Source organism: Crassostrea angulata, chromosome 7 (assembly GCF_025612915.1).
Source record: "Crassostrea angulata isolate pt1a10 chromosome 7, ASM2561291v2, whole genome shotgun sequence".
NCBI classification, from domain to species: domain Eukaryota; kingdom Metazoa; phylum Mollusca; class Bivalvia; order Ostreida; family Ostreidae; genus Magallana; species Magallana angulata.
Window position 1 is genome coordinate 29,792,464 of NC_069117.1, and position 26,260 is coordinate 29,818,723.

The following is a 26,260-nucleotide window of genomic DNA, read 5'->3' on the forward strand; positions in this document are numbered from 1 at the left end:
TCATTTATACAAACATAAAACATGAAATTGGTTGTTATATTCGCCTTTATTATTCGAAAAGTATCTATGAATCATCGTTCAAACAAAATAGAAAATTAACTAAGCACGGTTAGTTTTGTACATAAACAGTACGTGTTAGTTATAGGTCATGCTTCTTTACTGTCATTTTCCTGAAGAAAAAACCCGTATGCAAGTAATTGTCATATTGTCAATATTTAATTTTTGGGGCAAATGTAAAAATAGATAATCATATTGTAAAATGTCTTGTTATAGCCACCAAGTATACAAGAAAATTCACATTTTAACAGTATAATGTAATTGTCTTCCCATGAAAGGAAATTTAAGATTAACATTCTAGTATCTGTTGTTCAAATGAAGCTAGATTATAACGTATTTTAACGTTATTGCAAAATGACAGAGTTCCTAAACGATGTGATTCATCCTTGGTTTTGAGTTGTATTGAATATTCAATAATCAATATGAGGGATCGATACTCATAAAAAATGTACAATATGACATACGTTCACCCTGTGGTACCCGAACAATTAGCATTGTTTTAAACAGAGTCGATAGGAATTACTGTATAGCCAAAAGTAAATTGTCGCGCATTACATTTGTAAAACAAATATACTTAAATTTTTAAAAATAATTTGCCCTCCTTTGAAAAAAGATAGTGACCTTAAACAAAAGCTTACGATGGGCGATGTTTATTTGTTTCTAACATAGAAGATAATTAAACATCACCTGTTAATGAGTCTCATGTTAATAATGGATCATCGGGGTACCTTTTCAATGGAAATCAGGAGAGCAAAAACTCCCACAAGCATTAACTATTACTAAGAATAATGACAGGTGTCAATATTCATCCATCTATTTGACATCAGATGGAAAATCAGGCGAACAAGTGCTGATCTAAATACCTTTGTTCACATGGGGGGTGCGTTCTACATCAGAGACCAATTTTGGCTACTTTTAAATAAAACGATATTTTAAATCACTAATAAAGTCTGTATTTCATTTTGTAATCATTTATTAAAAAATCATTATAATGTAAACATATTTCCAATTAGAAATATCAAATGATCAAGCATATATACAAGTACAGTGTGTTATTACCATTAGTGTATATACTTTCAAAGAAGTTTTTCCATGCTTCACCTTTTTCTATTTTTTTCTAATAAAATGTTTATGTTTATTGAATTGACTTGCCAGTTATTCCATATATTGTTAATAATCACAAAAAGCTCTCTCTTTCTTTGATTTCGCTATTTTTTCCATTCACATTTTTCTCCTGTAAAAAAAAAGAGAATATATGACCATTATGATTAAAAAACATAAGATAATATTTCATATGAATATGAGTGAAATATCAATGAAATAATTGATTTTTTTGCAATCATGCAGAATGAAACTGTGAAAATGTTAAAATCGGAAAATCTACAATGGTGATATGAATAAAAAAGAATTCAAAAAATGATACATTATGTAGAAATAAAAATTTATTTCAATTTCAACAAATGTATATTCCGTATAGAGTGTATCATGTAAAGAAAACAAAACAAATGATTGCAAAATAATTGTCGAATAATTTTCAGATAATCGAAAACGTTCTATGAAAGGTGAATCATTTATGACCTTTCAGGGGAGTTCATTAGCAGAAACCCCCCAAAGGAATAGATGTGAAAAGCGGCGTCCATATACCATGCAGAGACAGAGAGGAAGAGAGAGAGTAGAAGTGTGTTTTATATATATATATATATATATATATATATATATATATATATATATATATATATATATATATATATATATATATATATATATATATATATATATATATTTATATATATATGCGATATATGTTGATCAGTGTAAAAGAGTAATCATCTCAATATTAAAATATTTTAATCGTATCTGTATCTTCTAAATACGGATGAAAATTACGGGTTTTTTTCACTGTCACTTTCCATGCTTTAAAGAACGTTAAATATAATGTTACTTTTGCTGCCATATATTTTACTCAAAATTACCAAAATATCATAAGAACTGATGAAGAATAGAGAAGCACTTGGCGTACGTGAAATGATCAAGATGCATTCTAACTGTATTGTTAAATTCTCTGTTGGAGAAAAAAATCGGGATAAACATTATTGATAATTCCATGGAATTCATTTATGAAACCGCATGAAAGAATAAAGTTGGAAATGTCTTTAAAACTTTTTATACATTCTTTATTTACAAAAAAAAAAAAATATATATATTTCAAATTTCAATATTAAAGATGTGTTGTACACCCCCTTCCTCTTACCACCTAGCCATCATTAAGATAAACGCAGCATGACGCGGATACAGAACTACTGAGAAATTGTTGCAGCAAAATGTAATTCTAAAAAGACGGAATTTCCCTTTCGCTTAAACTGACACTCCATCCCTAATTCTAATGATAAGGAGTGAAATCGGTTATCACGTAAATCAAAGGGTTTTCCTGATTTTGAAATATTGTTAAAGTTGCATATCTGTAAATGAAGTCACAGTTAAGTAGTTGGATGATCACTCTTCAAAATCTACACGCTCTGATTATTTGCACAGACACATCAATAGCAAAAGCAAGGGTTTATTTTTCTTTCTTTCAAATTTCAAGCTGTATTTGGAAAGAAAAGAAGCCGAATCATGCAGGGAACAACGTTTTACCTCTTTTTTCCTGCAAAGAAGGAAATGGCGAATTAAAAGATTGGTTATATATGAATTATGAAATAAAATAGGTAAACAATATGAAAAATTAAATGGTGAGTGCATCACACAATATTTAGGATCATGCAGCAAAAATGATGATATGATCGCAGCGATGTCGATGCAGTATAGCCAATGATGAAGCGTGATTAGCATTCGGGTGTAAATGTTTCGTCTGTCTATCATGAATGAGAAACTTTCAGTGTTTGCGTTAAGAAAAAAAATGGCGAGAAGGTATATAGGAATTCGGATATTTACGGATTTTTCGTTGTTGTTTATTGTTATAATTTTTCTGACTCATCGTAATCCTTAAATGAATTAAATAGAATTGGCAATAACCAGACAAAAACAGATGTATTCGAATTATATTTTCTCATGCACATTTTTTTGTTGTTTAAAGAAGCCGATTTTAGGGGAGTGATTACCCTAGCATTTCCCGATAATTTCCCAATAGGCAGGCCCACATTCCCCCGTTCCCATGGTGCAGCAGAAAGCAATAGTACAATCAAAGGTCGCCAAACATTTTCTGTCTTGATTTTTGTCATTGTCAATACAATGTCAATAAAATTCTTGATGAAAATTACAATACTATCTCACTTTTTATTATTATCAAAAATTAAACATAGCAAACATAGTTTTGATTGATTACATTAACAATTCCGCTTTAGTGAATATTCCTGTCGTCTGCGGCCTCTCACGAGACCGTCTGCTTGATCAACTTCCCCCGATTCATTTGACATATCGTCAATGAAAGTGAATACGACAATTTTATTTAATTCAATCAGATACCAGTACAGAATTTTATGTGCCATATAAATGAACTGTCGATTCACGGTTTTAGACTTAAAGACCACAAAGCTTGTGATACTCAATCGAACTATCGTGATTTAAAAAAGGTACATTTAAATCCAATTATACAATGAATTTCATTCAAGAAAAAAAAAACGGTATTGTGTGATCAATTTTGTACTTTTAAAAAGTTGATGAACAGTTGAACAATACTAGTTTTGATAACAAAAGACAAACAAACGTTGTTTAATTAGAGTCAAATTTGATTTTTTAATACAAATGTACTAAAATGGACCGTTAATGTGACTATCTGAATATTTATGGGACGAACACGTGACAATAAGTTGCTATTACTATACTATTCTACATAGAATATAAAATCCGTACAGTTCTGATGTAGCAGTCTATTGACTAAAACTAACGTGTGCAAAATGTTTACCACTTTATTCTGAAAGAAAAATTTTTGCTCAAGTTGAAATTGCATGGAATAATCGAAACAATGATTTTGTGCGTTATAGAAATAAGTTCAACGTAATAAGTAAATAAACAAATAAAATATTTAATCACGTAATGTTAAACACAAATGTATGCCACTTTACTAACAAACAAAAACTATTAAAACTACTGTGCTTACTGAAACAATAATTGTTACATGAAATGCTTGGGAATGTTACCGTATACCAAATACATGTACATCAAACACCACAAATTACTACATAGTAATATCATAAAAAAAAATAATACATCTGTAAAAACCCGGACCCCTCCCTCTCAAACAGTTTGTTCTACTGAAATACACAGCTAAACTGATGAATAAAATGAATATAAGAAGACCGATGAAAAATACTTCATCTTTACGTAAAAATAGCTTACCGTTTTTGCTGCTTTCTTAACAACCTTTGCAAAATGCTCAAAACCGCAGACGATTCCCGCCAGAGCGATGCCCCCGAGGAGGATAAAGAACACCCCTGCCACACTATCTATACTGAGCTCCGAGGTCTCGTCCGCCGAAGGCTTGGACAAATCTGGACAGGATCTACTTGGCCACCACCTATACACGATAAAAAAAATAATTCATCGTAAAAAAAATGTACACTAACAGTGAAAATGTCATGAAAACATAAGAGTTGGAACACATATTTATTTGGGTCTATGAGTAAAAGTTAAGTTAATGGTCACTCTTGGTGACCATTGAATCACTGCGTTCTTATTATGTAATGTGAAATAATTCATATAATGGTAAAACATTAGACAATGAGTAACGCACTTGTTTTCTAATTGATGGAGCATTCCGGTGTCGCTCAGTTTTAATATAGCCATTGAGAGGTCCTCTCTATAGATGGCCCCCGGAGGAACTCCGATACCAAATCCCTTAGGGTCAAAGTGAGGTCCGATCTCCATGAACTGACAGTCCTCTATTGTCTTGTACTTATTGACCGTTGTGTCCCAGAAAAAAGCATAATTCCCGTCCTTGACCTTCTTAAAGCCTTCGTCAGTACTGTCCACCATGGAAGAAGGGTCCACTTCCGACATTTGAGCCCACATTTTGGCAAAGTGTTCAATATTTGTGTTCTTGAAGAAAAACATGATTCCACTGCTCTTCACGGTGCCGTATTTAATTTTGGTCTGAGATGCAAGATCCGTGACTGATTTAATGGGAGTGTTGATTTTCTTGACTGTCAGAAACGCAGCCAAATTTGCTGTATAAGATGAGATCAAAATGAGAGCAAAAAACCACCACGCGCTGGTTAAAATTCGACCCGGAAGTGTAGACGGAGACGAATCTGTATTGCCTTGCAAAAGGGACCCAAACACGAACCAGAAACTCTCTCGAAAAGATATAGTGGGGTAGTCTTTGTTTTGACGAATTCCGAACCGTTCCAGAAAGTAGAGGATGACACTGACCATCATGAAAGCCCCAAAGGTGCAGTACCATACGTTATGGTGGAGGGGGTTAAGGAATTCAAAGTAAGATTGTTCAGACTTAGGTACTCTCATCAGTACACTTATGTAACGAGTCATAAAGGGTTTGGTAAAGTCCACCGCCTCCTCTCTCTGGGAATTGATGCTGAGAGGGGCAACCAACATGGTGGCATTCTAGAAATGTTAAACAAATTCATTTTTATGAACGTATTCATGAATGAAGAAAAAGTTAGGTGACAGTTTTTTCAAAACCCAAAGAATATTACCCCTGCCAAGAGTTCGCCAATCATCCCATTCCATTCGCCGTTCTCTTTTTTGGTACCGAATTTTCCATCATGGACAAGGTATATTTCGAAGTTGAAATCCAGCATTTTTGCCACTTCGGTAATTAGATCAACGGCGAACCCTTCAAATCTATCGTTGCCTAACCGTTGCATGTAGTCTCTCTTTTGCATTGTAAACGGTTTTTCCTATGTATAAAGAGTGTTAATATTTATACTACTGCTAATATGGCAATTTTGATCTGTTCATAACTTAATTTTTATGAAACGGTATATATGTAAAATCATATTTTATCATTTTCTCAAGATATAATATAATTTAAAAAGTTATTTTCTTTATCGATTTATCATAAGTTTTTGATTGAATTATAATTTCGTACTGTATGCCTACCAATATCATAACAACGGACACTGTCCTTCCTTTCAGCGGAAAGGAGTAGTTTCTATTCAAGCGTTTCACTTCTTCAAAGTGAATCTTGTCCTCTTTCGAGTTGCTATGCGACCTCCAAACTCCAACCTAATGGATTAAAAATAATAAAATCCACACTTTTCCTGAAAGATCTAGTTTTTAAATAGATATAACCCCCTTTGAATATCAGTTGATTTAGTTAAATGATATTCTATCAATCAGATAAATGTTAATTAATTAATACAGAAAATGAGTTTATATACAATATTGAATGTATTGATCGTTCAAATAAAAATAACAAAGTAAAAAACACATATGAATAAATCATTGAAAGAAGTTATTAAATGTTATCCTAAAAGGTGTCTGTTTTTATTAAAATTATCATTGTGATGCAAACAAGTTGCAATTGCACTGATATTTGTGATTTAGTTTGTACATGTACATGTATATCTGACACAGGAGAAGCAATGGCGGCTACTAGAAACACGTAAAGCGAGGAATTAGTAAGAAATGGGTGTTAAATGTAAAGTTATGTAATATGCATAGTCGTAAAATTATGTAATATGCAAGGTGCAAATGCATTCTCAAAATATCTTCGAAATTTTGCTCAATAAACACCATTTTGATAAAATGTTGATTTATAGCATACATCGAATGCTTAACGATTCTTAGACACAAAAATAAAACATTGCTGTAATTTTCTCTTGTCTTTTTGTTATGATAACTTGTAAATATTTGAAAGAAACACATATTTTATAAGCAGGTTAACGTTATTAAAATGATCTCATTGGGACACTCTACAAAGATTCGAAATAGATCTTTAAGCAGGGAAAAGCCACACCTTCTACTAAGCAAGCTAGCTAAACAGTTAAACCCATTCTACAGACATACCGATGTACTGGAAATGTCTTGGCCCTGTTTCAGAAATGCAAACAGCAAAGCAAACTTTAATTATAAAAGCTCTTTACATGTCCCGATTTAGCAAATGGGATAAAATAATTGTGTTAATGAATAATTAATTCACGTTCGCTCTCAGTCGTCACTACCTACATGTAGTAAATAAATAAATCAACAAATAAATAAATTGATAATAAATAAATAAAATTGGGGTGAATCTTCAATACAAACATTTAAGCTCAGATTTAATTTGGGTTGTTTTCCCACAGAAAACCTTGTGATATACTAAAACTGATTCCAAATTTGTAATTTTTTAAAGCATGAAACTGTTTTTTCATACACATGTATTAATATATGGCTGTATATCTATACCAAAATTGTAAATTTTTAAAGCTTGAAACTGTTTTTCTTTATATACATGTATATATGCGGCTGTATATATGGTTCATGCAATTATCTAACAAGATACTTATTCGAAGCATTTATATATAAGTTACATGTATTTATATAGGTACATGTAACTATATGTAACATACAATGTATAATATAACAGATGTGAATACTATACAAGGCTTCATTGCGTGGGCACAGAAAGCGGTGATGTAATCATTTCAGCCACGTCATCTACTGTATACTTAATGCATACAAATGCCTACTTTTATCTTACATGATACAACAAAAACCCTCTCTTCCAAACGTCATGATGTCTGGTAACAAATATCTACATAAATAGTTAATCACATATCTTATAAACACCGACAACTAAGTTTTAAAAACAAATACATGTAAATCAAATACGTAAATAACGTGTTCAGGTTTGGTAACTCATACATAATACCCGTAAAATGATACCCGTTGAAACGGTGATACTTTTCTATCATAAATGAAACTAAGGTCGAATATTTCAAATATATGTCAATATCAATATACTAGTACATGTATGTTATAATTGTCTAAAAAGGAAATTCTACTAATGTATTTTTATTTAGGCCCATACCTGAAGGGAGTCCAGACCTTCTATTTCTGAGAGTTTGATCGTGTAATTGTACCGCCTCCCATTGGGACCGAACTCTATGTCCCCAGTGTAACCAGGAATTCTAATCTACATACAAACGATCGATACTTGTACATATGCAGTGAATTATCATCCATGAGATTTTGGTATGATTAGTGTTTTAAGAAGGATGGATGGTTTGGGCTATTTCAAGACTGTATGAATCTTCTCTAGATGAAGAGTTCTTTATAAAGATATACTAGGAAAATATCACATTTCCGTTCTAATAAATTTGAATATTTGCCTTAATAATAAATAGTAAATAGCCAAAAATATCATATCTAATATTTTAAGGCACATCTGATCGGTAGTTTGTTGACCATCCAGCCTCCTTAAGGCGAGAAGCAAATTTTATTAGCTCTTTCAACCGGAAGTTTTAATTCTGAAATTCATCAGATCGTAGTAAACCTTTCTGAGCTCCTCTGCAATTGTAAATGCGGCTTCGTTTCTCTGGACTTCCACGGCCTTGGGCAGAGTCGCGTTCAACAGCCTCAAAGAATCTGCGGCCAGGCTGATGTTCAGTCGCCGCGAGTCATCCACCGAGGTGATTTCGTTTCTACTATCGAACTCCATCAACCCAAACACGGTGAAGTTAACAAAGACGTCAGGGAAATTTTTGAACACCGGAACCAGTTGATCCCCCTGGAAAATAATTTGATATGAAATAATTTAATGAACCGTACTGTGTATTTTATTTTTGTCATTTTGTATGTAACTGTCTATATGTTAGAATAATTTTAAGATTCCTGGGCATAGTTTATATCGAGGTAACCTGCTAAGAATGTTAATGAAGGACTCACTGGGTCGTAGAAAAACCATTCAGAAGGCTGAGACAGCATTGCTAGACTTCTGGCCTGAAATTGACGTAACAACCTCATGAATTATTTATTCACCGATAATCCCAGAATGATTAACATTTGAGAACTGCTAAATACGCTTATCAGGCATTCATATCTAGTCAAAATAGCTCTTGCAATGGGTGAAGAAAATGCTAAATATTATTGCTAACATTGTTAACATATCAAAAAGAAGACAGAAAAGATTAATAATTTTTTGTTAATTGCACACCTGATCTAGAATGATTTCAGTGTGCTCTTTCGAACAGAATATGATGCTTTTCTGGACGAAAGCCTGTCTCATCCGCACAAGGTGGTCCCTCACTTGTTTCTCCACCGCCTTTATATCAGAACCACCCTTCACGTGCCACGATTTAACCATCATGTCATGGTTGGTCAACAGCTGCTCCATGATATACACACCTAGTTAATTATAAACGAAATCAAAGGTTATGTACCGTATTGGTGATTGCACTAAGGTAATCAAGATACAGCTATATAAATGTATACATATCAAGAGCCGTGTCAATTAAAAAAATTGTCAATTTATTTAGCTGTGTTGATAGCATTTTAGCAATTTATTGTCAAAAATGGGTGCTTTTGCCAGTAGCTAGCAAGATTAATTACTTATAATCGAGTAAAATATGTTCTAAGAAATTTTGTATACTTATTGAAGATAAGAAATTTACAATCTTATAAGCATTTTTTTTTACCCAGAATACGCTTCATTTATTCTGTCTTAAGTCGCCAGGTGCAAACGCCATAAACAAAATTGTCGAAATATCTTTTTAGACCCCTAACATCTACAAAACTCGTATTGTGGTCAAATTTTATTGAATTGACGCAATACAAAACTTTATTTTGTATTCAGTCATGTTCATTAAACAATTTAAGTAGCGGCTGCACGTGGCTACTGACTTATTTTTTTCGTGTTCCCTATCTACAACTGCAAATGCGCGTAACGGTATCTGTTTTCTGTCTACCTGCATATCAGACAAAAACTAATACAGATAGTGATTTCGGTGATTATCTACCTCGAAAATAATGAAGCCTCTTTACATCCTATCTTCATTTTTTTACTCATAGTAGATGAAAACTTCACCATCCCTTTCATCTGAGCACGTAGATATTAATCCTACATATGTTAATCTTACAAACTCGTGCTGTAACATCGATGCTTATTTTGCAATTAAAAGCCTAACGGGGGATATATACATTGTACTTTGGAACATTTTTTCTCAGCTCGTAAACAATTTCTTTATCCCATCTGTTTTTGTGGTTTAACATTGATAGAAGTCGGACGATAAAAGAGACAACAAAATATACGATTTGATGGCAGGCATAAGTATGAGAGAGACGCTTCCATTTGCTTTTATTTACTTTATTGTTATCTCAAAATGATGTTTGTTTATTTATCTACACTTCCTATCTATCAATAAACATCTGTTTGAAACACCACTAAACACTGTAAGCACATCATGTCTAGAACATGTCAAGATATAGAAAATTAAAAAGTCGGCTATTAGATTAAAATTTATAACTGACTTCTTATACTCTCTCTCTCTCTCTCTCTCTCTCTCTCTCTCTCTCTCTCTCTCAAATGTTTATTTCTTAAAAAGAAACTTGCCTCTTAGATCATCATAGAACAAGCTGACTTTGTCCCATTGGTAGCTTTTCGTCATGTCAAATATGGCCTGACTAAAATCTTCCAGCGGGGGAAGAATCTGGAATGTGTAGTTTAGGTTACGTTTGGACCCAGTGGTGCATATGTACGGGACTCTCAGCTTATCGGCAACAATACCCGTGGCGTCATCATAGGGACCAAGAATGACGTCAATTTGGTTATCGGTAAGAAAGTCTTTCACTACAACAGAAACCAAAACAATCGTTCAGAATGTAAACCACAAAGGCCGAGTTTGGCGCAATGATATCAAAATCATTAACTTTCAAAGCCATTATGTAAAAAGTTGAATTACCATCAACTTCTCTTACCCTTTAACATTTTGTCATACTGCGATTTGGGTTTGGCTGTCGTGATGTTATAGATTTGCCATGGGTGTGAAAGTCCAATTGTTCTCAGTAATTCGTCAAAGACTGGCGTCCAAGTACCGACGATCCCTGGAAATGTTCAACTCTGTATTATCTGATCAGATTTTTTAGGGAATTGAAGTTGGATAACAGATAAAAAGAATTAGCTTTAAATTAAACGTGTTTTTCACGATTTGTTTACTAAACATGTCACGACCAATGAAACTGTAGTGAAATGATATCATGCAAGATGCTGTGTAGCAAAGAAACAAATGCTTAAATTCACGTATTGAGCAATTGCATGTATAATTAGGACTCTCGTCTAACCGCTCAGTAATAATACTTTTTAAGTCAACAAATCTAGTTAAAACTTTTCAAAATGTACAAAGTTATTTTATATACAGAAATAGATGTTGGTAAGTTTTCAGTCATATGATCAAAGCATGTGAAGATTTTTTTATAGAGGAAGTGCAACAATTTACAAGACTGAGATAGATGAAATAAAGGATCTCTACATATTGCAACACTTTTCGCTTTAAAGTTTCATTTGTTATCGACTTGAAGACTGCCTTCAACATTTCGTGTTACTGTACATTCGTGTAATTCTAAAGAAATTTCTTATCTTCAACAAGTTTACAATTTCTTTTACAACATTGCAGGGAAGTGGAATTCTCCCGAAGAGTACAAATGAAATTCATAGCTTGCCTTCAATATCTAAAGAGCTGATGAATAGCTGTACTTGTTTGAATTATCACTACTACATGTACACCAAATGAAATTCATAGCTTGCCTTCAATATCTAAAGAGCTGATGAATAGCTGTACTTGTTTGAATTATCACTACTACATGTACACCTAATACAAAGGATCAAATCCAGAGTAACAAAGTTAGTCGTCTATATCCAACACCTACGGGAAAAAGCTAGGTATATTTCACAAATTTCAAGCTTTTTATCATATCTACAATAGCTATACTGCTGAATTGCAAGCATTCGGCCATTTAATTACCTACATTATTTTGCCTTGTAAAGAAACGATATTATATTCTACTATACCTATTTTAAGACGGAACGTTTCCTCGGAGGTGACGTCACAAAAAGTGACAATGACGCCGAGCATCAAGAAGAAGATCCGGTGTTCCATATTTGATGGCGTTCTCCGTCAGCCGACACTTTTCAAAAGAACGGCACTCATGCCTCCAGGACTTTCCGACATGATGAAAATTTAATCACTCATACTTAACACTGTTTTGATGTCGAAATACGCTAGGAAGTATCGAAGGATGTCGTGTGCCGTGACTTCAGATGTGTTCAGCCATCGCTGGATCGTCAAACCACAGTGGAAGCCTTCACCACAAGCGTTGTAGATCGATAGTTGTATATAACCTATTAAAACAGCAGCAAAAACGACTGAAAATCGATGTTTGGGGGAGGTTTCTTATCTAATGAATCCCGGATCATTAACAACAGTACAATTAGTAGGGGTTTGAGGAAAACATACAAACAAAAGAATATACGTGTATCTAGTCACTATGTTTGTGTTTACGATTCAGTTTTAAGTTTAGATTTTTCCCCCTCTTTGTTTATTTGGTCAGTGTCGGAAAGGGTAAGGTTGGTTGTCAGTTTGGGGCAATATATCATCGGGAACCTGTAGCGATTACAAACATGTGTTTCCTCTCTGGTCAGAAGACATGCGCGCAAATACAAATAATGCATTTCGAAACAAACAATAAAATGCAGATGCTTGATTGTTACAGTTTACTTTTTGACAGAGAGAACGCTTTGAAATGAAATAAAAAATTAACCGATTTACGATCCCCCATATAAATTCATGAAAATTATAGGGGGAAAAATCTAGACAGTCTTTTTTATTGACGCAAAGTTTTGACATTATCTTTTGAAATAGCTAAAAAATGGGAAAGAGTTCTGTAAATCGGTCTGATCAAAATTCTAAGAACTGTTCAATTTTCAAAGTAAAATTCTGTAATATTTCACGTAGGAGTTCCTCTTTCTCGTCTTTCTTGTGTGTCAGGCGTTTTTAAAATTGCTAGAAGATTCGAGTTCCAAAAATTATTTATATGCAAACTGAAATATTTTGAATATCTAGATTTATATTTAACTTTATGTTGGCTATAAATTAAAAATCATCTTAAAATCCACAGCATTGTCATTCATTAAAGAAAAAGAAATTGTATTTACACAAAAATCAAATATCAATCGTCGCGTATTATTCCTCCAATCTTACTGTATTGTTATTACAACAACTAATCAATACCAGTCATTTGTTCTTAGCAGAATTAAGTACATGGTCACTGCTCATTTCGCTTCATCAGATCATTCTAGCTCGCCAACTAAGGTAGCAAGGGACAGTTTCGAATAAAGTACCCGTCAATATTTTTGTAAAATTGAGAGTTGCTGTACTTGAAGGCTTATGAGTGTTGCTAAAATTCATGAAATGATTTTTAATGATTATCATTAGTTAGAGGGGTGTCTCTTGTTGAAATTGATATGCAATATGTAGGCCCCTTATGTTAGGTACATGAGAATCAGAAGTAAAATGCGAAACCTGCGGCTTTGACTGTTGTGCTGACTTTACACAGTGAAATTGCAAGTTACAGACGGGAGGTAAAATAACACGAAAAGTAGGTGGATGGGACATTGTAAACTATACACCGGTAAGTTTCTGACATGTGATAGTGCAGCATGCACGCGGTACGGAAGGTCAACCCTCTGCAGGGAATTAGCTGGGGGAGGTCTAAAAAGCTGAAAAATCATGAAAAATTAGCAAAATATGAAAGGGTCAAAATCTCATAAAAACCAGTATGTAGAGAATTTTACAGGTTTTGATTAGCAATTTTCTTCAGAAATTGGTGATTGGCCTTATAAAGAGTGAATTAAAGGTATTTGTGCTGAATGGGAACTGAGGAAATTCTAGTTACAGAGTTCCGAAGACACGCATCCCTTGGCTACAATGAATTGGATAAAAAAAACTGTCCCCTGCCACCTTCAAGACTATATGGTATTTTCATATTTCTCCTTTAAGTGTAATTTTGAGTGGATTTTGTACCATAAGTAATACATTTTGTGAAAATGGATGATTTTCTTGGCTATAGATGTCATGACATCATTTATTAGCTAAAATATTCAAGGGGAGTAACTCCCTCTTAAATGTGTAGAATGACCCCCACTAGAGTAAATTGGCTTAGAGAGTAGGCATTTCCTATCCTGATGACAATTAATAGGCTTAAGTTAATTACTGAGATAAGAATAAATACTTTAAAACAGTTTTTATCAATTAAATCATTAAATTTATGAATTTGCAGCCATTTTGCTGTCTGATTTTATGAAATAACATTAATCCACCAGACTTATATCACCTAATTTTTTTAAAACAGCATATTTTTATTTCAAATGAACTTTACATGGAGACAAATGCAGTTATCAAAGTATACAATATGTCAAAAAACTCAAGTTTTTGCTCCTTCCTATCAAAAAATGGTATTTTAGATGTATTTACAGAATTGAAAAAGCCACCCCCTCTTTCCAATGGACTCCATTACCATTACATGTAGAATATGTAACTGTACATTTGACCTTGAAATAACATCTGCTATGATAATTACTCTTGAAATGAACAAAAAACAACACATTTTTACCCTTTTATTGTATATATGCATCAAAAATGTAGAAAAACATGTAAAATTTGAACCTTTTTCATGGAATTCTCATCCGTCCCCAGGTACCCTGGTGTGTTTGAATTTCATTTTAATTAAACGCACATGTCACACTTGTAGGTCTTACTAATTTAGCAAAGTTGAAAGGAGACTAGAAACCAGAATATATAAGTTATCCACTAAATATGATTATAGGCTTAGTTTTTCATGAAAGCAAGAAATCACATGTAGGGCGACATGACTTTTTGTGAATAAAAATGCTACAAATCATCCATTTACCAAAAAAGATCAATTTTAAATATCAGTGATGGTTGTTTTCAATTATGTGTAAGAAATGACTCAAGGAAACTGCCACAAGTTTCATAATATTAGGTTAAAGTGTTCAAACTAATGCTTCTTGTGAAAATCAAAAGATAGGGGGAGGGTATACATGTGAAGGGATTTCTAAGTGATGTGATGCTTTTATCATGATAATATCAAGCAGATGCATGTAGTATTCAATAAGGTTTCTTATTTAAGGAGGTTGAACAACAGTTGACCTCTAAAAGATTAGGTAAAGATGCTTTATTTATGGAGAGCCCTGTGAATCTGTGTTAAATAGAGGAAAGTGGAAATGGTGGGTTCACTTAAATGGCCATATTTTTCTTAAACCTCAATGGAATTGGCAAAATGTGGTGTACTTTTTTTCAGAATAGCATAAGCTTTGTAATTTTAAGACAAGATGACTTTTCAGAGAATGTGAGTGTATGTTTAAGGTAGCAAGGGACAGTTTCGAATAAAGTACCCGTCAATATTTTTGTAAAATTGAGAGTTGCTGTACTTGAAGGCTTATGAGTGTTGCTAAAATTCATGAAATGATTTTTAATGATTATCATTAGTTAGAGGGGTGTCTCTTGTTGAAATTGATATGCAATATGTAGGCCCCTTATGTTAGGTACATGAGAATCAGAAGTAAAATGCGAAACCTGCGGCTTTGACTGTTGTGCTGACTTTACACAGTGAAATTGCAAGTTACAGACGGGAGGTAAAATAACACGAAAAGTAGGTGGATGGGACATTGTAAACTATACACCGGTAAGTTTCTGACATGTGATAGTGCAGCATGCACGCGGTACGGAAGGTCAACCCTCTGCAGGGAATTAGCTGGGGGAGGTCTAAAAAGCTGAAAAATCATGAAAAATTAGCAAAATATGAAAGGGTCAAAATCTCATAAAAACCAGTATGTAGAGAATTTTACAGGTTTTGATTAGCAATTTTCTTCAGAAATTGGTGATTGGCCTTATAAAGAGTGAATTAAAGGTATTTGTGCTGAATGGGAACTGAGGAAATTCTAGTTACAGAGTTCCGAAGACACGCATCCCTTGGCTACAATGAATTGGATAAAAAAAACTGTCCCCTGCCACCTAAGAGACAATTCCAAATGTCTGTCTGACCCAGTTCGTATTCTATGTCAATTCAACCGACTCAAACATCGTTTGTTCGTAAACATATCCCAATATACAGAAGTTACTAAACCATCATTTTATTGTTTATTGTTTAAGGGCAAACCACAGCTCTCTTCGTAGTAAATATTAATTACGCTTCAACAAAAACCATACGGTAGGCAATAAAGTCAAGAATGAAATAAGTGAGAAAAAAATATATTGAATGTAAATAAAGCGCTAAATCTACCTTGATTCAAGAAGTAGATGAAGCTGTGAGAAAGTGGATGAAGCTGTTATAAATTTTGATTTGACTGGGTGGCATTCTATGAAATATTAACGATCGGACATTTGTTTGATATTATCTGCCAAGAGGTTAATTCCAAATAGCCAAACACTGGCCACAATGGTACTGTGTTCTTTCTCATTTTATGAAATCATTAAGCGATGTACGAATTTTCAAAAATAACACCAGAGACGTATATACATGTACTAAGTAGTATATACGTCCCTGATTACAATGACGAAAATATGGTGTGTACCTGTGACATTTAAAGCGATTGAGAATCTTTAAGAATATTAGAATCAGAAACGACGTTGAGTGAAACGATCCTATGTGATTATCATATAATACAACATGCATATGTAAGACAGCATTTTCTAAGGTTTTTATTGACTTTAATCATAACTTACATGAACTTATCTACATGTACATGTAGGTTGCTTATTGATCGTGTTTCAGTGGATTTTTAGTCTACTGTCAACCCCAAACAATTTCGCCTTTTGCATTGATATTGACCCTTGAGGAGTAATCCTATTGTAGAATAATGTTTGCTTGATTATGATTATTATTTTCTTTTGGGGGGGGGGGTGTTTATGGTTAATGTTTTAGGATAAGTAGTATAAGTTTAATCAGAAATATGTCAATAAAGGATGTTTTTTTTCTTGGTTGTAAAAATGAAATCCATATGATCAAAATCAAATTTAGAGAGGGCCCTGTACTAGAAAACTTCTGTGTTTTTTTTTACTACAGGATAGAAATCAAATCTGAGAGGACGCATACAAATTATCAAAGTATTAAAAGAGTTTTTCAAAGTCTACAATTCTATTTCAGCAAGTCAGACAATAAATAATTAAAATACTATAAAGTTTCATTAAACTGGGATACAACAGAAAATTGTTTAGCAGGTTACAGAAAATCTAGGTCTTCCATGGCAACTCTATGCAACTATTTATAATTGGAAACTGTAATGTCAAAATAATGAGAAAAAAACTTTGATGGAGGAATCAGCCTGTACATATACCGGTATTACTATTGGGAGCAGAAAGTAATGATTCATTGCTCTAACAGGCGAGGCTGTCCTGCCGCGCTTCTCACCAGTATCACGTCATAATGTCGTTTTTATCGCTACAGACACTTGTAAAACATTAATTTAATGTCTGGCTTCCACTTAAAAAGGTATGAAATAAAGAGAATCAGTGGTTTTATATATAACCTCGACAAATTCAGCAGTACATTTTTTATCTATAAAAATGGATCGATTTATCTATAATAAAACTCAAATGATAATCAATCATTCACAAAAACAACCTAAATGTACCGTTTGATTCTTGGAACCACGTTTGATTTATTGCATTACACTTACATAGTTTCGATCATTTTTGTTTGTTTCCTATTTGTTTTGTTATAAAAGAGATGTAAGGGGCGTGTTTTGTGTGCGTGTGTGTGTGTGTGTGTGTGTGTGGGGTGGTTTTTGTTAATGATTGGTCGTAAAATACAAATTCTTATATTCTCATTATCTTATCTTCGAATGTGTTGATTTCTTAATTAACAATTTCATGAAACAATACATCAACATTCAGTGAAAGCCATCGATAAAATGTCTACCAGTCTGAACGAAGAAAAGTAACTCTTATTTCAAAAACGTTGTCCCTTTTTTAGAGGGGGGGGGGGGGGCTATATAAAATCGCTCTATCACAATTACATCAGAAACATGCATGTAGCAAGGTAAACCTGTTTGAAATAAAAATTATAAAAGAAATCATGCATCGTACATATCTTTATACCATTAGTCTTTAAGAAAAGTGAAAATATTGATATCTGATTGCCTGTATCGAATGATAAAGGACTATGAATAGAAATATATGTTTAAAACTTAAAAAAAATTGCAACTCAACTGCCTAATAAAGTATTACAAGTTGCTGTCCTTTAAAAACGGACTACAATACGTGGACCATATGCATGTGTTTCCAACGAAAACGTGAAAGCCTTAAGATTATCAGAGATTCCACCGACTCTAGCCCTCTCCTTTTATCCACTAAATTTGTACGTCGTATTACGTATACATGTATGTATAGCCCTGATTTTTTATCTCAGAATTTAAAGGGTTCATACTTCTAAAATAATTATGATCGATCTATGATTGAAGTTTGCATGTATAGTATACGGCATTCGGGGAATTCTACTATTTGCGCACACATTACGATTCGCACTACTTTGTTAACTAACGTTATGCAGTGACAGCTTTGTGTAAATTAAAAATTTCATATTTTGATGCATTTTGCTTGAGATTTAAACTTTTATACAGTGACATAATTATTCAATCATATTTAAATGCTTAAAAAAATTTAATCGGGAAGTTCTCTAGCCTTGCCTACTATAAAAGTAAAGTAAAGTTACATGTGTATTCGGAAAACAACAAAACATTGCAAATTATGCTATTTGATGCATGTTGTAGTTTCAGCATAACACAAACTTATTTCATAATACTGATAGTTTATATCACATGCCAATCATTTCTTTAAAAGGAATACTTTGTTTCTGTACTGTTTATCGACAACTTTACATTACAGCGCCTTTGAACTTATGTGTGCATATGGCACGGAATCCCGATCCCGATTCAGATAAACGTGTGCTAGCCTGGTTCCCTGTGCTACCCATTACGCACAGGAACCAGGCTAGCTCATGTGCAGGCTAAATTTTCCCCATAGCATCCGGTTTAACCTCGCTTATATATTTTCTGCGTGGACCTCAGGGTCCACGCAATAACAGTTTCTTTCATTATAGCTCTCTCATGCAAAATAAATTAGATATACTGCTAGTATGCAATAATCGCTTGCGCCCTTACCCCTTCTCCGGGACAGTGTCTCGATATGACAGATAAATGTATATCGAATAAGAGAAGTCTTTTGGAATATTCGTTGCAACTTAGAGGCAGATTTGTCAGAGTTACAGGAGAAACTAAACCTCCTCTCGGGAGTCTTCGTATTAACTTCGTAGCGATCTAGTCCAGGGGAAGGCTCAGAAGGGTCTTAAGCAGAAAATTACTTTGTTTCTAGGTCCAGCCACCAAAGACTTGAAAAAGTAATCAAACTTATTGACATATATATTTCTATCGGGAAATCGCTGCCTAATAAACACAGTTAAGTGCATGGGATGTATCAAAATTTTCTGATATTATAACAGAAATTGATATTCAGCGTAACGCAATTACGGAAGAACATGTGGCCAATTTAACCACTTCAAAGATTAATATTTTCATGTTTCATCGAAAATCAAATCATGTAAATAGATGACTCTTATGAAAATTGCAGTTGGGCATGATCTTTTTACAAGTTAAATACATTTAGTGATTAGAGCCAGAATAATTTATTGTTTATTGAATATACTGAATTATAAAAATTCCAGAAATTATCAGCAGAACTAGATCAGACAATATATATAGTATACGTATTACATGAACAAGTCACGATAAATAAAAAAGACATGTTTATGTTAATGTTGTTAAGCCATGCATCACGTCTGCCTTTATGGTCATTTATTTTATTTTTATTTTATATAAATCATTGCATGCCAGTGGTGTAAAAAATGTCGGGCTCGTCATTACTATAATTATTAACAGAGTTATAAGAAAATAAAGCATTAGGCCAAGAGCTATAATGAACCATTCCGTGATAGGAGAAGATCATAAAGAGTTGGACTCTGTACTTTATTGTAGATAAAGTTAATAAATAAATCATGAAGGAATTTTCTATGAACCCCCTTCACGATATATAGCTATGGTTGCTGTTACTGGAAATCATCAAAGACCAGCCGTTTAGGTGTATCAAGGATGATGCTTGTTTCAGAGCTTTAAATAATGACTTTTTGTGTTTATTTATCAGTAACTTTAAGTATCATTTACGAAAATTCAGTCGATTTACTAACGTAGCTATGTGTGATTAATTAACGAAGATTTTACAAATTATGAACAACAATTTTCTTGCATAACCACTTGTGTTTACAGTTAAATAGGGTTGTCTGGTGTAAGAGTTCAAAGCGATATTTCTGTCTTTTACACTGTATATTTATACATGTAAATTGCAATGCTAACGGTTATGTATGTCGAACAGTACTATGTATCTCTTTTGCTTAGGTGATTGAAATTTAGCTTACGTTTAAAGAAAATGTTGAATGTTCATTCTTGATTTGCGCAATGTGTAAATATATCTTGCGGAAATGGGTGGACCAAAACTAAAAGTAAAATATTTTGGAACATATTAAAGGGTATGTTTTTTATGCATTGAAAATAAGAAAATGAATATTATATATGAAAATATATTTTCCAAGTTTACTCATATTGTATGCAATCATTTTAGGTATGGTCTTCGCAATAACGGTTTTAAGATTAAAGCACGAATCAAAATAAAGGATTGATATGATGTCATAATGGTGTTGATATATCAATCATATATATTCTACAGTAAAATAATGCACTCCCCCCCCCCCCACCCCCCCCCCAAAAAAAACCCCAAAAAATAAAACAAAACAACAAACAAAATCAGAAAAAACCCTCAAGCAATCATTACCCTCATGTGATCGTGTGGAATGATGAATGTTGTCCCTTTTGTAAAATTTTACTTTCCCATACTTGTGGTAAATAAAAAGAAAAAAGGTTTTTTCATATGAGAGATGATATATTACCCTTCTACGAAAATGTAGTTTCTTCAAAATTCGTTTAAAAGTTGCTGAACGATTATTTCATAATCCACAATTTGTCTAACACTGAGCCCACGATGGATATTGTGTTATTCTAATTCAACGTCTAAATCTAACAGCTTTTGCGGTGAAACATATGGAACACCCTTGAAAGCTTGACAAAAGCAAAAGTGCGAGCAACCTTTGATAAATGGATCAGAGCAAGCAAAAGAGATGAATATCTAGACACAAACAAAATGATATAATCTGCCAATAGCTCATGGAAGACTCATCTTCTTATCCTATCTGACTGAGATTATCAGACAATTCACGTCCACAGAAATCCATGATTTTCTCGGTTACGGTGAAGAGGCGATGTCTGGATCGTCTGTATGTTTTATAATTTGAAATGCATATTTATATATAAGAGCGCGTTATCAACTATGTGGTATTGTTTTAGTGCTTACTTTACGTTGAAGATGATGATATGTCTGAAACTGTCATCAAACATGTAATGTATTAACAAGAATGTTGCCCTTTTTGAAACAAGTTATCTTTTTTACGCAAAAAAGTGATACAACCCCCCAAACAAAACCAAAACAAACCAAAGCAATGGATCACTATATGTAAAGACCACCTACTTAGTTTGGAAACCAAATAAGAAACGGGAGTTTGAATCATAATCGAAGAGTATTAAGTGTTCACTTGATTTACAAATACAAACTTGTACTCTAAGAGAGAGAGAGAGAGAGAGAGAGAGAGAAAGAGAGAAAGAGAGAGAGAGAGAAGTACATGTACTAAGTGTGGGTCAGTTTAGTCTTGTCACGAAATTTTTAAAATAATTTAAGTATTTATACAGAGGCCTTTCCTGACTTTGGTATTTTAAAAAGATAGAAATCAATGAATACAAAAGAAGATGGGGGAATAAGATGGCGCAAATGTAATGCCCATTCGGTTTAGTAGTGAAATACAATTTTGAATTTATTTTTCCCCAATTAAATCTATTCAAATATATTATATAATACAAGTTTGCGAAAGCAAAATTTCTAACTATAGTCAGTTTTTAATATATCTAACAAAAAATAAGAAAAATAAATATTGTTGGATATTTTGGTGGTATCGAACCCATAACATAAAAACCCTAGATATATAAGGTTAGCTTATATCAGGTACTTTAACCACTGAGCCATTACAGACACGACAAATTGGGCTTTTTAAATATTATGTGTGACTTTGGCCACGAACTACTGGACTTGTATTATTTTTTCAAAACGTTCAATTGTTGGGATACAAAATGATATTTTTAATGTATTATGGGTCGTCTCTCCACGTTTTTGTTGATTGAAATCGGTTTGCTTTCCAATACACCTTATTTAGATTATGAGAAAAATATGAAGCACAGACCCACTCTATAAAAGAAAATGCCTTGAAGTTCTAAAAAATGACAGTATTTGCAGGTTTTGATACGTATACGCCTGTTTGAGTCAACATATTCCAAGTATTGAACATATCTATAGGTTAAAAATCAATGATTTGTTAAATATATATTGTTTTAAATGATTTAAAAAAAAAATATCAGATTTATTGATACTTTAATTTTTCAGTACCCTGTCCGACTGTGTATGGGCATTTTACTCGCATTATCCATCCATCTTCTTTTAACTAGTAACTTAATGCATATAATTATATGTAGCGGGCACGTAATTATAGTAAAATTTCTTCAGTAAGCAAATATATACTTTTTAATGGAAAATTTTTAGAAAGGAAACTAAATCATTAGCTAAAATTGTTTTAATGTGAAAAAAAAATCCAGAAAATATAATAAAGTAAACTAAATTATGAACTATAATTGTTTCTATATATAAAACAATGCAAAAACTCATACGTAATATTTAACTTTACTTTTTTTCAAACCATGCTTAGCTAGTCTAAGAACTGAAACAATGCTACTTATTAATATAATTGTCTCTGTAACCATAAATAAACGCTGTATTTAATAATTTCTTCTTTCTTATACTGATCGACCGTAATATTGCTGAACGTTATATACATGAATGTCAAACCCACTTGAATCCCTGTACAATTATTTAATCTGCGTGCACATAAATAAAGTCTCAACCTATTTTCTTTTGTCAACATACATGCAGTGCAGGTTATTTAACTCAAGAGCAATAATCTATTCATAAAATAAATGAGATACTTCTAGGTCTGCTACAATGTAAATCAAATAATTTTAAATGATGAAGTTACAAGAACATGAACATGATGAAACTTTCATTGTTGACATTAAATTAATACTAGATTCTTGTTGAGCAGTTTTCATTATTTTCATACATTGTTCTTAATTAAGCTTTAGAGAATAAAACCATTTGTTGAAAAAAAACACGATCTAAAAAAAGATGATATATACCGCCAATCTGTCTCTGTCTCTCTATTTGTCTCTCTGTCTGTCTGTCTGTCTGTCTGTCTGTCTGTCTGTCTCTCTCTCTCTCTCTCTCTCTCTCTCTCTCTCTCTCTCTCTCTCTCTCTCTCTCTCTCTCTCTCTCTCTCTCTCTCCACAAATCCAATGTTTGTTCATTTGCGGCGAAAAATACATGTATATCAAACGTCTGTACTCGTTATCATGCTGTAAAGTTCGCCATTAAGTTTTATCTTCGAATAAAAAAAAATTATTAGTCAACAGAATGTCTTTCAATAATCTATGAGCTAACAGAGAATATTTGAATGTCAATTCTAAGAACCAAATACGAGAGAAACGTGACTAGGGTTAAATCACATTAAACCTAAAACAAAGTCTGCTTCTTTTGTCAAGATCGTGTGCGTGCAGACTTACAATACCACGATATCAGAATTATACTGCTGAAAACAATCAAATCTTCAATCACAAAAGTTTAAGAGTCTTCAAGTTTTTAAGTAAAGCACGCAAATAAGTGTATAATTATTCGTTTTGGCGTTTAATGATTGTGTGAAATTATTTATTTCTCCCAGTAAGAAACATTATACTATGTAAAACAATAAGATAATCTTTCTATGCCATCCAAAACCAAATTATATAAATCTACAGGAAAGTACGAATTACACCCAAAAGGTGTTAGTTTTAAATTGATGTAGCATGACTTCCAAACATGAACGAAACATTTAAAACAAATAAATAATTGATCCAATTTTAATGCACCCGATATCAGAGGTGATGTGAAGCTATGTTTTTTTCTTTCTATACAGTAAAAATGAATGAATAAAACAGGACGAAACAAAGCCATAGCCAGTTTATGTGTACTGGCTCCATTTCTCTATATAAACTGTCATGATACATTAAAACCGTAATGTATCACGGCTGGATGCCAATAACAATGCAACCGCCACTATCACTCACTCCAAAATTGATAAATTATCGGCTATTTTTTCTAAAGTCTTGGAATAAAATTGCAAACACCTAGTATTGCCTCCGGAGCGGAGCGCACAAGAACATCAAAAATCATTTTAAGTGTTGTAAGATCAAAAGGAACCTATTCTAATTTATCTAATTAATTTTTGGAATTAAGTAAAAGGAACCGTCTGAACTTTTACCGAATGACTATAAAAATGAAGAAACGAAATCACAAACGGCACAAAAACTGCAACGTTTGCAAGGTGTGCAACTGAGTTGATAAAATCTGGAACGATTAATGGGTTAAAATAGTCGAGACTTCTTTCCCCAAGAGATGGGTTCCAAAATCACGAAATCATTTTATCATTCGGGTCCTACTTGTAAAATCAAACTGGAAACACAATTAGTGTGTGAACATTTTATTTTCTAATCTCACTGATGAACAAAGGGTGTACTTAGTATTGTGCAATTATATTCTGTATATGTATCTTGTTTAAATAGAAGATCATTTCTTATCGTACGTTAACAAAACGCGTACGCCTCGCTGTACCATAATCAATCCCTATTAATCATATTGCCAAAAAAAACCCAAATCAAATTCATGTAAATTATGAATGTTAATCTACAAATGTTTGCAATTTACAACCTTAAAATACAAACAGGACATATAACAGAAAATGATTTACAACCAGGCGTTGCTTTATCCCCCGCACTGCCTACATATAGATATCTACAATCTGTGGTGAAGCCGGAACCCAAACTGCTGTGTATGCGACCATCTGCTTCCCTATATCTGTTTCTCTTCAATGGAAATACGCATCGACTTCCCTTGATTCCGTCCGGTCCTGTCCTCTCTCGTTGCTCTTCATTTGATATTTATGGGTCGTACATGTACATAGGATATATAGGAAGAAAACAAGGTTTTGAATATGTATATGCCACTGAAAAAGTATTATCACCAGCATCTACTAAGACCTTTATCCAACAATTTGATCGAATTTTGCAATTTTATCTATAGACAGACCTTTTCATTTCGGTAACGTTGAAATTGGCGGTTTTTTTTTTCATTTCACCCGGCTAAATTTTTCCGAATTATTTTGATAAAAATTACATCAGTTCAATTGTACATATAATTCATTTTATAAAACATTAAATTATAGAAAGACATATCAGTAAGCGCACTTTGCATACTGCAGTCGGTAAATTGTCCTGGAAAGTAATTTGATTTCTTTCGTTCGAGGGACAAATTAGACAGAAATCAAATTATTTCTACTTGGTGTAATAATGAATTAATTTTCCGGAAATAAAAGGTTTTCAATCGAATACCTGCTTGTGTCACGTGGTTATTAAGAACCGGTTTATTAGCAAGGCTATATAAATAATTGCATATGCGTTAAATACCAGTTTAGGGCGACACTTATAGTGCCAAGTTTAAATTTAAGAAATGTTTTATTAAAGTAAATAAAACTTTATGTTATATTTATGTATTTGTACATTTAGTTTGCCAAATATTAAATAGCTGCAGCGTGTCGTTGCTAATTCCACACAGTTTGCTGTTATTTACTAGTATTATAGTATTCAGCTTTAATTTGGAAAGTATTGAATGGATACAAAGGAGAACACGTATACTGTACCTATATTCCTATATTTGTAGAATCATTATGAGAATTAAGTATTGTACCTGTGATATTATCGCCGCCAGAATCATGATTAAAATCATTTCACTGAATAATTGATTATATCCAATCCAATCATTCTATGTCAACAACATCATTCGTAGTTCAAGCAACTATATTCAAAAGATCATACGGGATTTAAGTAATGGATTTGTTGTTTTTCATTTTAAGGGATGAATGATGTTTATCAGTCCGCAGTCTTTCTGAGTTACATGAAGAG

The 26,260-nt window shown here is 32.9% G+C and overlaps 1 protein-coding gene across 4 annotated transcripts; it reads right to left on the reverse strand.

The window, feature by feature from the left end:
• Positions 1–1,012: 1,012 nt before the first annotated feature.
• On the reverse strand, positions 1,013–12,371 carry LOC128155490 (glutamate receptor 4-like). Of its 4 annotated transcripts, none has more exons than XM_052817213.1 (13): positions 12,002–12,367; positions 10,912–11,037; positions 10,547–10,783; positions 9,152–9,342; positions 8,884–8,937; positions 8,492–8,725; positions 8,027–8,131; positions 7,697–7,750; positions 6,115–6,240; positions 5,709–5,912; positions 4,787–5,616; positions 4,393–4,570; positions 1,013–1,291 (listed from the first exon to the last, which is right to left on the reverse strand). In XM_052817213.1, the coding sequence occupies exons 1-13, from the start codon at positions 12,087–12,089 to the stop codon at positions 1,235–1,237; spliced, it is 2,484 nt and encodes an 827-aa protein (XP_052673173.1). In that variant the 5' UTR covers positions 12,090–12,367; the 3' UTR covers positions 1,013–1,234. The 4 variants fall into 4 exon arrangements, with proteins under 4 accessions (XP_052673173.1, XP_052673170.1, XP_052673172.1 ...); XM_052817210.1 differs by lacking the exon at positions 1,013–1,291 and adding an exon at positions 1,847–3,967 and having other exon boundaries at positions 12,002–12,371; XM_052817212.1 differs by lacking the exons at positions 1,013–1,291; positions 7,697–7,750 and adding exons at positions 1,847–3,967; positions 7,024–7,047 and having other exon boundaries at positions 12,002–12,370.
• Between the last annotated feature and the right edge of the window lie 13,889 nt (positions 12,372–26,260).